The 14,612-nt window shown below is 36.2% G+C and overlaps 1 protein-coding gene across 1 annotated transcript in view; it reads left to right on the forward strand.

The window, feature by feature from the left end:
• Positions 1-14,612, forward strand: part of LOC124619703 (dynein axonemal heavy chain 2) — a 1,014,172-nt gene that overhangs the window by 935,571 nt on the left and 63,989 nt on the right. Inside the window, 4 exon segments of the mRNA XM_047146260.1 lie at positions 11,733-11,879; positions 12,095-12,401; positions 13,870-14,001; positions 14,420-14,504. Of these exon segments, the coding sequence (XP_047002216.1) occupies positions 11,733-11,879; positions 12,095-12,401; positions 13,870-14,001; positions 14,420-14,504 (671 nt within the window).

The following is a 14,612-nucleotide window of genomic DNA, read 5'->3' on the forward strand; positions in this document are numbered from 1 at the left end:
GCTAACCTCATTTGAATTCTCTCTGTTAGCCTTCTCTTAAGTGCATCTGTTTGAGTTAATTCATCAAAAGGTTGGTCTAAGTGTGCAAGTTTCATGATCTGTTCTTTTGCAAAACTCTTCCATATCCCCTTTCTGCTCCCTGTACATCAGACCATTTAAAAACTCACTCTTCATTCTTGCCTCTTCAGTGTCAGACCAAAACTTTTTCAAGAAACATTTTCTAAATTCATCTATGGATAACTTGCTACAGTCAGGTTGGTTGGCCCATGACATGGCTTCCCCTTCTAATGATATTTTAACAAACTTAATTTTTGATTCATCACTCATACCAGAGAGAAAACTACCATGGCACTGCTATATAAAATGAACTGGATGAAAATGCTTGTCATTGAGGAACCAGTTTAGCAGCATAGTAGGATGGCTTGGGTGTCCTACATTACAGAATGTTTTTAGATAAGCTCCATCTTGTAATTGTGGTACTTGTTTTTTTTTTATAATAGTGACATCACTATGTAAGTCTGACACATTTGAGGCTGTTATCTCAGCTATCTTCTGAACTTTTTCATCTACATTTGAGGCAACACAGTGTATTTTTTCATTTAGCGTATTTATAAAGATTGCAGCTTATTTACTAGTGTCTCCAACAGCATCTTTACATCTGACTTCAACAGAACTTATCTCAGATCTGAGATCCTTGCCTACTTCCCCTATTTTTGTCTCTAAAGATTGTATTTTGAACTCTCTAGTCTCTACCTCCCCTCTATTATTTTTACTCGTTAATCTATAGCTTTCACATGAGAAAATGCACCAACTAAGTCTTTCTTAACATTAGAAATTTGCTCATTAAGCTCTGGTCTAATGAGGTTACATTCTGAGACCATTGACTTTTCAAGTTTTTCAATAATTTTTTCAATTGATGACAGTTTTTTCGAGTTTTTCACTATTTTTTCAAGTTTTTCACTATTTTTTTTCCATTGAGGACATTAATGCAGTAAACATGTTTTGTAAATTTAACTGTTTGGGTTTTTCACTCAACATTGTAGTACTTGTTTCTCACAGTCTGGGCTCGAATCTAACACACTGCTGTATAAAAATCCTGAGTCTCCACTGATTTCATTTAACTTTTTGGTTGACTGTTGTCTAATACATCCTGAAACATGTCTTTATAGACTATGTCCTGTTTAAATTCACTAGTTGCAGCTGTAGGTTTGGCTTATTTATTTCATGGTTCTTATCATGATCCATTTATTGTAAATTTGTTCGTAAATTATCAGTGCAAAAAAAATGGTCAAAACGTTCACACAACACTGCACTGAGAAAATACAAAAATAAATGTTTTAATTGGTACTTGGTTTATTATTGTCCTGGATTGGGTAGGTGGCGTCAACTTTAGTAATAATGCTTCAACCTTTTAAAACCATGTACGTCCATAGTGTTGTGTCATTCCAAAACTTCTCCACATGTACTATTTCAAATTGTATTTGGTTTAAGATCATACCACTTTGCAACACAATTTTATGCTTTTTGGTCACCTGAAACATAAACACTGTCAAAAATCCAAATGTACAAGTATCCTGATCACAGTGGCACCACTTTGATGACCTCCTTTGTTATGCACAATTGGATGACCATTAATTGTAATAAATGTTCATGGAGTAAAAATATTGGCCAAATCTAGTGGTAGTTTTAAAGAAAAAGTACTCACCCTGTCTATAAGGATCTCCTTCAATCCGTTGCCTGAATTTCTTCTGTCTAGGACATGGATTCTCTTGTAGACCTGGAAACACTATAGGTTGACGTGTTTCTTGAAATAATGTTGATGTGTTTCTTGAAATAACATAGATGACAAACTGATTCGTATGTAATTTTCCTTTTCAATAGTCCTAGATGCCTTGCTGCCACCAATTACAATGGTCATTCAGCAAAATACATTCCATTTGTATGCAACTCCAGAAAAAACTTTACATCTCTTCTTCCTTCTTTCCTGCCAGACAACATGCAACCAAATTGCACCCAGTTAACATCATTCCAAAGTACATCAGTAAAGATATGGTCATACTAAGATTGAAACATAGAACATTAAATTGAAAATAATTTACAGAAAATGGAATTCACTCAACAGCATAATAGAACAATTATGATAATATATATATCGTTTTGAAGTATAGTAATTTTATGAAATTTGTTTTTTAATTGCAGGGGTTAATGGTATTAGTATGACATATACTACTCTACAGTTGGAATTTAAAACATTTAAGATAAGATTGAAAAAAGGATAAGATCATAAATTTGCGAATATACATGGTCGAGACAGCTTATTGCATGTTACAAGATGTAGAAACATGCCTACCAGCTTTCATTTATGTTGCACCAATCCGTCTTGGTTTTGTGACTTCTTCTTCTTCTTCCTCTTTTTTTTCCCAATGTATTTCCAAAAGCAGCTATCAAGGTGTTGCACTAATCACCTGCATAGGAAAGACTGTTGATTTAATGATGGGAACTTGTGTAAATTCCAGGAAGTCATATGTCGGTACCAATGTGTTTTCAAAAACTATCACTCATAATTTGCATATTTGACCCTACTGGAAACAGCTGCTCCAGAAGAAATATTGCAAAAGGCCTATGATGCAATAGGGAAGTACAATATTTTGACCCAACTTCAGGTAACTGATTGCTACTTTGTGTGAAGTTCTTTCTTGCAGTACTGTTCTTCCATTATCAAACTGGAAACAACCTCAGATATAATTACTCAAGACAACACAGTGTGCTGTTACATAAGGCAGCGTGTTCAGTGTCACATTCTGTCACCTCTCCTCCAGTGTTGTTAAAAATCCACAAAGTAAAGAGCCCATTGAAGTGTTTGCTGTGTTTTAATGATTTTATGAGCTGCTGTTCATTCTCAAAACTCACATTTACAACTCAGTAATTACAGTACACACTTAAGAGGTAAGAGGAATAAGCTAAAAAAATTCCATATTCTCTACTCTGAAAAAAACAGTCGGAATCAGTTTCAACTGTGTCTGACAATGATTTAACTATATTCACTTTCATCTGTGCCACATTTTCATTAACATGGCCCTTACCTGTTATAATATCCAACAATGCCATCTGAAAGCAGTTATGTCAACAGTAAGAAAAAATGTTTTTGAGGAATTAACGCAAGTGAATACATTTAGCAGCCTCTAATAATTAAAACCTACACTATTCCATGGGATATAAATTTAAAATATTCAGTTTATCTCAGTACAGTACAGTTTTCAATGTCAGCACTCTGTTAGATTTCTGGTTCTGCTATTCAGTTCCAGTGTCACATGGTTATCATGTGTGCAGGACACAAAGGTGGTATTATTCTGGGCCATGAACATGGCCATGTGATCCTAATCAAATTTTGGGTATAGCACCTATGGACTGGCTGTAATTCTTATTTTAAAAACTCATTGTAGTGCATAACGAGGCACTTAGACTTGCAACTCATGAAACACAGATGTGTTACGGATACAAGTGAAGCAGCAGGTCATGGTGGATAAAATGTGGTTAATATTTGGATTCTCCTGCAGAGATGGAGTGAACAGCCACATTGGTTGACTAGCATGTACTATGAACGTTTAAATTGCTGATTCTAAGGAAGTGGACTTTGTAGGCTGCTCTGTCTTTCTCGCAGAGAAAAATAACTTCTCATAGTGTATGATATCACAGATCTCAAAATTTATGAGGCATGATTAATACTGGTAGTTTCTTATCTGTTCTAATCATCCAAGTGCTCTTTACATTAAATTACAAATGCGCCCTGAGGTAAAGCTTATCTGGGATATTCAGGACGCACTCCTTTATCTCTAAAAATAGGTTAAAGTGGTATCTTTCTGCCAGGTACTGGCACACACCTGATGAAAGTTAATGTGTATTGAAGGGTTCTTGAAAGAGGCCTTGCTTCAACTGATTGATTTGCTGTTAACTGTAAGTGTTAGAAAGAATATCATAAAGTCAAAAGATTTCACCTTAATTAAGTGATTAATATAAAGACTTAAAACATCAGATCTGATATCTCACCTTTTGGGACATGGAAAATTTGAAATGGAACATTAGGACTTCATATGACTGATAGCATGAATCATTTGAAGACTTCTGTTTCTGCAGTAATGTATCTACAGTCCAGTGCAATTTCTTGTAAAAGATTTACTCTTTTCAGTTTTTCATTATAAGAAGTTAGTAATACAAATAAATTAATGCAAACAGCAAATTTCAAACAATGCAGCAGGGCATCACGGCTTGCATCACAATCAAAGGAAGATTATCTTACAATGCATTCTTACAATGTATTATGTGAATCAAATGATGGAAAATCCAGGATGGAATGTAACAATATAATAAAAAGGAAAGTTTCCACTCACCATACCGTGAATAATTTGAAACACTGGATTTAAATACCATCATATAGAATGTGTAGTCAAATGTTTCTGTACACTGTCAACTTATTTAAGTTGATCTCACCATACCCCTTTGTCCATTGGTTTTGTTGTCTTGCTCATCTTATCTTCTAAGTGTTTTGCTCTTCTATTTATACTGAGTGATTGTACTTAAAGTGCAGCAACTCACAGATGTCCAGTGTAGGTTATTGTTATCATGTGGCAGTGAAACTTGGTAGATATTATAATGGATTAATGTGGAGCCAATCAGATAAAATTAGTTTCAATTTGGCCACCAGGTGCAAATATGGTGCTGTGAAAGCAAGAAAGATGTATAGAAATGTTTCCATATCTAATGGATTAAGAGTAGTATTTGGTCAGAAAAGGTCAGACAAATGAGAAAGGCATAGTTTTGATTCTATAATTAATGCCACCTACACATTTAGTTCAATATGAACACTGTAGATATCAACTAGATGCTGCATCCATAAAATGATGTGATCAGCAGTTATTCACATCAGCTCTAATTGAATCTGAGAAATGTGTTCCTGTATACTGGTCTTTAGATCAGGTAGAGCCTGAAAGTGTCCCTGATTAACATGTTCCCTTAGGGTAGATATCCTAAGAGTGAAGAGTCAAAGGGATTCAAATAAGGTGATCTTGCAGGCCATGTACATGGAAAACCTCTAGGGATAGCATATTTGTGGAAAGTTGCATTAATCAGATCTTTTACTGGGCAAGTGACATGAGCTGTTTCCCCATTTTGCATGAAAACGGTGGTTTCCATGTAGTTGCATTCTTCCAAAGCAGGAATCACATGCTGTACAATGAGCTCTCGGTAATGTGCAGATGTCACTGTACATCTGACACTCTTCTGGGTGTATTCTTTTCAAAGAAGAACGGACCAAGAATAAAGATGCTTGTGAATCTGCACCACACAGACACGTTCGGTCACTGGAATGGCTCTTCATGCACAACATGTGGTTTTAACAGTACCTCAGATTTGGCATGTCTGTGTGTTTGGCTGCATCCTTTAATGTAAAATGTGCCTCATCACTCCATAGAAATTGCCAGACTACATGAGCAAATTCCGAACATTGCTGTGGATTATGAGGTTCCAGTTGCTGCACCATCTGGATCTTGTATGGCTTTTTTTGAGTCATCAGTCTTTTCTGTCTGGTTTGAAGCAGCTGCCATGAATTCCTCTCCTGTGCCAACCTCTTCATCTCAGAGTAGCATTTGCAACACCCTGCCCTCAATTACTTGATGATATATTCTGATCTCTGTTTCCCTCAACAGATTTTACTCTCTACACCTCCCTTTAATACCATGGAAGTTATTTCCTGATGTCTTAACAGATGTTGTACCATCATGTGCCTTCTTCTTGTCAGTGTTTTCCATATATTCCTTTCCTTACACAACTTTCTCGTTCCTTACCTTATCAGTCCACCTAATTTTCAACACTCTTCTTTAGCACCAAATCTCAAATGCTTCTGTTCTCTTCTGTTCTGGTTTTCCCCCAGTCAGTGTTTCACTACCATATAATGCTGTGCTCCAAACGTACATTCTCAGAAATTTCTTGCTCAAATTAAGGCCTATGTTTGATACTAGTAGACTTCTCTTGACCAGGAACGCTAGTCTGCTTTTGATGTCCTCTTTGCTCTGCCCGTCATTTGTTATTTTGCTGCCTAGGTAGTAGAATTCATTGACTTCATGTACTTCATGACCATCAATCCTGATGTTAAGTTTCTAATTGGTCTCATTTTCGTATAATTCTTCTTCACTTCCATTGAGGGTAGCAATGCCATCAGCAAATCTTATCATTAATATCCTTTCTGCCTGAATTTTAATTCTCCTCTGGAACCTTTCTTTTAGTCCCATCACTGCTTCTTCAATCTATAGATTGAACAATTGGGGTGAAGACTACATCCCTGTCTTATACCCTTTTTATTTTTTAATGAAAGTACTTTGTTCTTGATCTTCGACTCTTATTGTTCCATCTTGACTCTTGTATATATTCTGTATTAACCATCTTTCCCTGTAGCTAACCCTATTTTTCTCAGAATTTTGGACATCTCGCACCATTTGATATTGTCAAACACTTTTTCCAGGTCGGCAAATCCTATGAACGTGTCTTTATTTTTCTTTTATCTTGCTGCTATTATCAACTTCAACATCAGAACTCCCTCTCTGATGCCTTTACCTTTCCTAAAGCCAAACTGATAGTCAGACAGTTTTAGTATAGTAAATAGCTACTGTAGGAAAAAGCACATTAGAGGTGGTGTGGCAATTTATTCCAACCAGTCACTCAATTGTACAATAACCAAACTAGACCTAAATTCCTTGTGTGATGAACAGCACTTTGAAGTTACGGGTATAATCATTAATAGTCATAAGCTAATAGTAGTATCCATGTACAGATCACCAAAGGGAAGCATTAACATATTTTTAGAAAAAATGGACATGCTATTGAGTGAATTAAGTAATATTAAATGGCTACATTATGATATTGCAATAGGAGGTGATTTGAATGCTGATTTTGATGTTACTAAATGTAAGGGTAGTGTTGCAGATCTGGAAAACTTGCTAAGACAATACAATTTACATCATGTTAATAACAGGCCCACAAGAAACAAAGCATGTTTAGATAACATCTTTGTAAACTTCAAGACCACTGAAAACACATACGAAGTTGTAGTGTTCCCATTCTCTGGCCATGACTCCGTATCTCTAAATTATGCAAGTAAAATTCCCCTCAATAGGAGCAATGCAAACAGACCTGTCCCAACAGTTGTGATTACCAGACCCCTAACTGAGGATAAAATTAACACATTTCGTAATTCCCTTGCTGACGGAGACTGGTTTGGCCATTGTAGTGCCGATGGACATTACACATCAAGTAATGGTCTGCCAGCCAAAATAATATTTGATAGATTTTTTAATGCATTCTTGACCCTATTTAACCATAGTATTCCCATAAAGAAAATCAAAATAATGGACAGCAGCCACAAATCCAGATCTCAAAACAGACAAAATATATGGTACACTAAACAGCTGACAGATCTAAAGAAACAAGTTTTGTTACTGTACAACATATACAATAGTATGAAGTCTGACTGTGCCAAATTAGCCTATGTGGAATGCAGGAATGAATACAAAAAAGCCATCCTGCAAGCCAAAAAAACCTACAATGCCAACAGCATACATAATTCCACCAATAAATGCAAAACTGCTTGGAAAGTAATTAACAGTGCTGCCAGAGATCCTAAAAACGACAAAATTAATATCCCACCACAAACACTCAATGAGTTTTTTATTAATTCAGTGAAAGAAATAGGAGACGCAATTATCAAACCAGACATTAGTCCATCAGAGTTACTCTCCCAAAATTGGGGTAGACAGTCACTAAGTACAAGCATGGTAACCTTCTCCGAAGTATCGCCTAGATATGTACAAGGGGTCATAAAACAACTGAAATCATCTGATAGCTTAGATATATATGGCATATCATCCAACCTGCTAAAAAAAGTGTGTGACTGCATTCTCTACCCCTTAACCCATTGCATAAACAAGTGCTTACTTGAGGGATATTTTCCTGATGAGTTAAAACTGTCTAGGATCGTCCCAGTATACAAAAAGGGAGATAAAGACTCTCCATCTAGCTACAGGCCTATTTCAATAGTACCCACATTCTCCAAGGTAATAGAATGCATCATGTACCAACAATTATCATCTCACTTTGAGAATCTAGGAATAATTAATGCTACACAATACGGGTTTAGGAAGAATCTGTCGACCATTGATGCAATCAACACGGTAGTCAGTTACATCCTCAAAGTCTCATTCTGTGACCTAAGCAAGGGCTTCGACTGTGTTGAGCACATGCCACTACTAGAGAAACTAGAATTCTACGGCATCAAAGAAAACAGTCTCAGACTATTAAAAGCTTATCTCAACAACCGTAAACAGGTAGTTTGTGTTGGTAAGGAAATGTCAAACATAGAAAATGTTAAAGTAGGTGTGCCTCAGGGATCTGTACTGGGGCCCTTCCTGTTTCTGATAATGATCAATGACCTCCCCTCGTTTATTAGATCCACCACTGTATTGTATGCAGATGATACGACTTTTCTCCATAGCAGTAACAGTCTTAATGATCTTAAAACCTGTGCTGAAAATACACTCACTCATGCAGCATATTGGTTCAGAGCAAATAGTTTCCTGCTAAATGAAAATAAAACTCAGCAGATAATCTTCACTCTAAGAGACAAGCCACTATCTGATGACCCTAGTTCTGTTAAATTCCTGGGAGTTTATTTAGATGAAAAGTTATCCTGGGGCCAACATGTAAACTATATTAGTAGTAAACTATCTAGAGTAATTTATTTACTAAGACAACTCAGAAATTGTGTACCTGAAACATACATCAGATCATCTTATTTTGCATTTTTCCAGAGTATAATATCCTATGGCATTATCTTGTGGGGTAACTGTAGTCATATACATGACATCCTATTATTGCAGAAGAAAGCCATTAGGATAATTACAAATTCTTCACATAAGGCTCACTGCAAACCCTTATTTACTAAACAAAAAATTATGACTGTAATGAACCTCTATATATACAATGTCTTAATCTTTACGAAGAAGAACCTACAAGATGTGAAACGTAGAGAAAATGTACATTGTTACAACACAAGAAGCATCAAACACATATACACGCCTTACCACAGACTATCAAAATCAATAAATAGCTATGAAGTCACAGGGCACAAGCTATTTAATAAGCTGCCACATGCCATACAGGATCTTCCTGAACATACATTCAAAGAAAGACTGCATGAATGGTTTATTGCCCACCCGTTCTATGATATCAATGAATTCTTCAACTGTAAAATGCAGTAATCCAACAGCTGACCCACTGTACATTTATTGTAATAAAAGCTAAAATATTTCAGTAGTCAATACCTTATCACACTGTATTATAAATTGTAACTTCATTTGACGTTGTCAATTGCTGTAATGGCCTAAAGACAATAAAATCTTTATTATTATTATTATTATTATTATTATTATTATTATTATTATCATGTAGCACATCCTCAATTCTCTTTTCAATTCTCCTGTGTATTATTCTTGTGGGCAGTGTGGATGCATGAGCTGTTAAGCTGATTGTGCGATAATTCTAGCACTTTTGGCTCTTGCAATCTTTGGAATTGTGTGGATGATGTTTTTCTGAAACTCAGGTGGCATTGTCAGACATGTATAGTTTTCGGTGTAAAATAGACTGCAAAATGTTCTGTACTGTTGACCATGGGACGGACAATGCTTGTGACACTGCAGAAGCACTAGCCCCACCCGAGGCTCATGCTGTATGGTCAGTTACAGCAACAGCAACCTCATCAATAACTTCCACTGGGATAGGATTCCTTCCTCTTCCAGGTGACAAGCCAAGCTCACCTGTGTTTTTGAATATCATTATCATCTTCTTCAAACCATTTAATGACATTGGGCCTCTATGCAGCAAAAGAATCTCAATGTAGCTAATTGCTGGCAATCATGTTAAACAATTTCACTGACAGTGCAAGGTCTGCCTTCTTGATAACTGTACTGTTTACTCACTTTATGGCTTGTAGAATGAATGTGTGGATGTCACACCATCATATAAACTGTGTATAGTGCCAAATTTGCACCTGTTGCACCTGGTGACCAAAATTGGAATTAATTATTTTCAAACATAAATTGGTTTCACGTAGCACATTAGAACATCTACCAAGTTTCACTGCCCTACAATAATTACAGCCCACACTGGACCTCTGTGAGTAGCTGCACTTTAATTATAGCCGTCTGATACATTAACCGTTGTCTTTTTGGGTCACCCTCATTTTCATTTTTTGTTTTCTCTTGTCACTGCAACTCTTACTCTGTGCAGTCTAAACATTGGCGATGTAGCTAACTACTGTACACAAAGGTAGTCATTGTTATTTCATACCTGTAATTCATTTTTGTGCATTTCAGAACAATGGGGCACTTCTAACCATTCACATTTGTGCACACACTTATAAAACAAGAACTCCTGCTATCTCTTTCATTAAGATAGCAGATATAACAGTCTTGAGTGCTGCCTGTCTGTTTGCTTCCTCTCTCTCTCTCTCTCTCTCTCTCTCTCTCTCTCTCACACACAAACACACACAGTGAACTTCCTTCTAAATTACCAGTCATCCTACATAACTGGTACTAGCCAAGTTGTCACTATTGGGATTTGACTGCTTTCGAATGGACAGTGTCTTGAAAGGAGGATATAAGATGAACATCAACAAAAGCAAAACAAGGATAATGGAATGAAGTCTAATTAAGTCGGGTGATGCTGAGGGAATTAGATTAGGAAATGAGGCACTTAAAGTAGTAAAGGAGTTTTGCTATTTGGGGAGCAAAATAACTGATGATGGTCGAAGTAGAGAGGATATAAAATATAGGCTGGCAATGGCAAGGAAAGCGTTTCTGAAGAAGAGAAATTTGTTAACATCCAGTATTGATTTAAGTGTCAGGAAGTCATTTCTGAAAGTATTTGTATGGAGTGTAGCCATGTATGGAAGTGAAACACGGACGATAAATAGTTTGGACAAGAAGAGAATAGAAGCTTTCGAAATGTGGTGCTACAGAAGAATGCTGAAGATTAGATGGGTAGATCACATAACTAATGAGGAAGTATTGAAGAGGATTGGGGAGAAGAGAAGTTTGTGGCACAACTTGACCAGAAGAAGGGATCGGTTGGTAGGACATGTTCTGAGGCATCAAGCGATCACCAATTTAGTATTGGAGGGCAGCGTGGAGGGTAAAAATCGTAGAGGGAGACCAAGAGATGAATACACTAAGCAGATTCAGAAGGATGTAGGTTGCAGTAGGTACTGGGAGATGAAGAAGCTTGCACAGGATAGAGTAGCATGGAGAGCTGCATCAAACCAGTCTCAGGACTGAAGACCACAAAAACAACAACTATGCATCTAGTTGAAAAATATTAATTTTCTGATTTTTAAAAAAAATCTCTGTCACATGTCTCCTACGTTCAGCATTTTAAAGAATGTAGCAACATTCTGTTGCTCCCTTATGTGTATAGCTTGTAAGTTTTTATTGTTTATGTACCATTACATTTTAAACATAACCCATCACTGATGAAAGGTATTTGAGTTTCTTTTGTGTCTTTTGTGTTCATTCTCGAAACAACTCTACAACCATAACCTGTGGTTCATTAAAAAAACTACCCCTTGTGCGCCTAATGATAGACAGTGGCATACATTTTTGAATGTACTATAAATATTTTTCATCTTTCAGGATGGCTGTCAGATCAAGCCTGGGATAATATCACTGAACTAGATAAATTAGGAGGATTTCATGGTGTTGCTGATTCCTTTGAGCAATATCCAAAAGACTGGCAAGTATGGTACACACAAAAGGAACCAGAAGACCAACCTCTGATAGGTAAATGAAGTTACATTACATTTTTATGGTGAGCAAGTCCACAATGAGTTCTGCCTTAGCCCAGCACTGCTAACTGAATTGTACATAGCCACTGACATTTTCATCGATTTTTCTTTTTTCAGTTTTTGAATATAACTACTCAAAGAGTTATAGCTATACATTAAACTATGCTGGGTGTAAACAAAATTATGAAATTAATTGGCTATTTGTTACAGGTGATTGGGAAGGTGTCTGTACAAAATTTCAGCGAATGCTATTCGTGCGTTCTTTAAGACCAGATCGCATGTCATTTTGTGTGTCAGCATTTGTAGTGAACACCCTGGGTCAGCGGTTCGTGGAGCCACCTGTGCTTGATATAAAATCTGTTCTTGCTGACTCAACGCCAATGACACCTCTTATATTTGTGCTGTCACCAGGTGTTGATCCCACTGGATCTCTTATACAATTGGCAGAGTCAACAGGAATGTCTGCACGTTTTCAGAGTTTGTCACTTGGCCAAGGCCAAGCTCCAATAGCTACAAGGTTTGTAATATTACCTTGAAAAACACACACACACACACACAGAGAGAGAGAGAGAGAGAGAGAGAGAGGTGGGGTGGGGGGGGGGGGGGTGGATAAAGACGTAGATAGATGATAAGGAAGGATGATTCTTTCTGCTGGAAGAACAAGGAAAAAGTTTCAGGAGTGAAGACAAAGCAAAGAAATGTCTTTGTATAGGTACTCCAGATTTCATAACAAGAGTAACTTGTTTTTGCTATTGTGATTATTATTTTATAATTTAACCATCTATTCCATTTAAAATTCAACACAACTAATTTCAAAGGAGTAAAAATGAATAAATATTTAAGACAGAATTGGAGCCTCCTTACCAGCTGCTGAAGCAAGATCAACTGTACTAACTCATCTTCATCCACATACAGGTTTCAAAATATAATTGTGACCACTTGCTTAAATTCTCTGCTATAATCAGATGTCTGCCATGCCTTATGTGAGCTCAGCACTACCAGCTGTGTTACTTTGCAAGAAAATGGGTAGGCACAGTATTGTTATAGTTCTTCATTAAGTCAAATTCTGTAATTAATAGCTTCCGGCCTGCAGTCTCAGTGTCATACGAGAAAACATAATGGATTAAATTGCCGTAAATAAAAAGTCAGCTGTTTGTTTCTCTTATATTCATAATTTACTCAAGATTCTTGTTCTGTATATTTCTCAGAGTTTTGAAAGTGTAACATAAGTGCCAACACTGCCAACACTGCACACATTTTCATAACAATTGTGTCTTGTAGCCCTTCATCTCAACATGTCTCCTTCCTGATTTTCAGTATGGCGCACTAGCTCCAAGGTCAATACAACATTTACATTTCAATCTATTTACTCATCATAATGAGCAATAACTATAACTAAAATATAATTTAGCATTACTGTTTTTAACAGTGCAGTTGTGCTTGCTGATATTTGTAAAGACAGCATTCCACTTTAATGTTTACTTTTCTCTAAAAGTTATTTTCAGATTTTATATATTGCTTCAATGTTAGAAAAATCGAAATAGGACTTGGTATTAGTACTTTGTGAGAATGAAGTGTTTTAGAATTTGAAAGTGAGGTGCAGTTTATGTATTTAATATTTTCTGTACCTTGCTTAAATTTATTCATATTTGTATTACCAGTTTTTTTCATGCATGGCAGACATTTGAATATTTATAAAAATAAAAATAAAAATTAAGTGCTTTATATCTGCCACCAACAAAATACCATACCATTTTCACACAGCCAAAATTCATACCACCAATCTGATGGCATGCCATTGTGATGTTATTGGTAGGTACTCTTAAACACTTCACATTTTAACACGTTTATAAGAATGTACAGATGTGAATAATTACTGTATGAAAGTACTCAGTAGTAGATCTTACACATGGAAGCTTGTGTAATAAAAGTAACACACTTTTTGTTTTACTTTAAAGAAAATGAATGAGTCATTATATTTGCAGGTTAATCAAAGTTGGTGCGAGAGAAGGACACTGGGTTTTTCTTGCCAACTGTCACCTTTCACTGAGCTGGATGCCAAAGCTTGACAAAATTATTGAATTGCTACAAACAGGAAAGGCTCATGAAGATTTCAGGTATGAGTATTTTTCTGATGGAACATTCTGTTTATTCAGTAAAAGAATTGAATTATAAAACATAGCATTTGCAAACTGTATTTCAGGTAAATGACAATTTGTGTTATTCAAATTGTTTTGTTTGTTAATTGCAGTTTATATTTGTTATCTGTAAATCTAAAATTGGACTGTCTGTGTTCTCTCTCTCTCTCTCTCTCTCTCTCTCTTTCTCCCTCCCTCTCCCTCTCTCCCTGTCTGTCTCTCAGCCCCCGCCTCCCCCCTTTCCCCTCTGTTTCTCAAATTTGACTTATTCCATATCCAGTGTGCTATTAAAGTATGTAATGGATTCAAATGCACCAATAAATGATGGTGATAATAGTCATGCCTTAAAAAATAACCTTTAAATATGTGCCACAAGTTTAAATTTTAATTGTTGCAGATTATGGCTCAGTTCCAGTCCTCATCCAGATTTTCCAATCTCTATTCTTCAAGCTGGCATAAAAATGACAACAGAACCTCCAAAGGTTGGTCCCAGGCAATAAGAACTCTGGTGGATTATTTTTTGGATAATTATATCTGTATGGTGGCAAATCAGTATCCAGATAACCAATAAGTATAGATTTTCTGATCTA

This window comes from Schistocerca americana, chromosome 6 (genome assembly GCF_021461395.2).
Source record: "Schistocerca americana isolate TAMUIC-IGC-003095 chromosome 6, iqSchAmer2.1, whole genome shotgun sequence".
In the NCBI taxonomy this organism is placed as follows: Eukaryota; Metazoa; Arthropoda; class Insecta; order Orthoptera; family Acrididae; genus Schistocerca; species Schistocerca americana.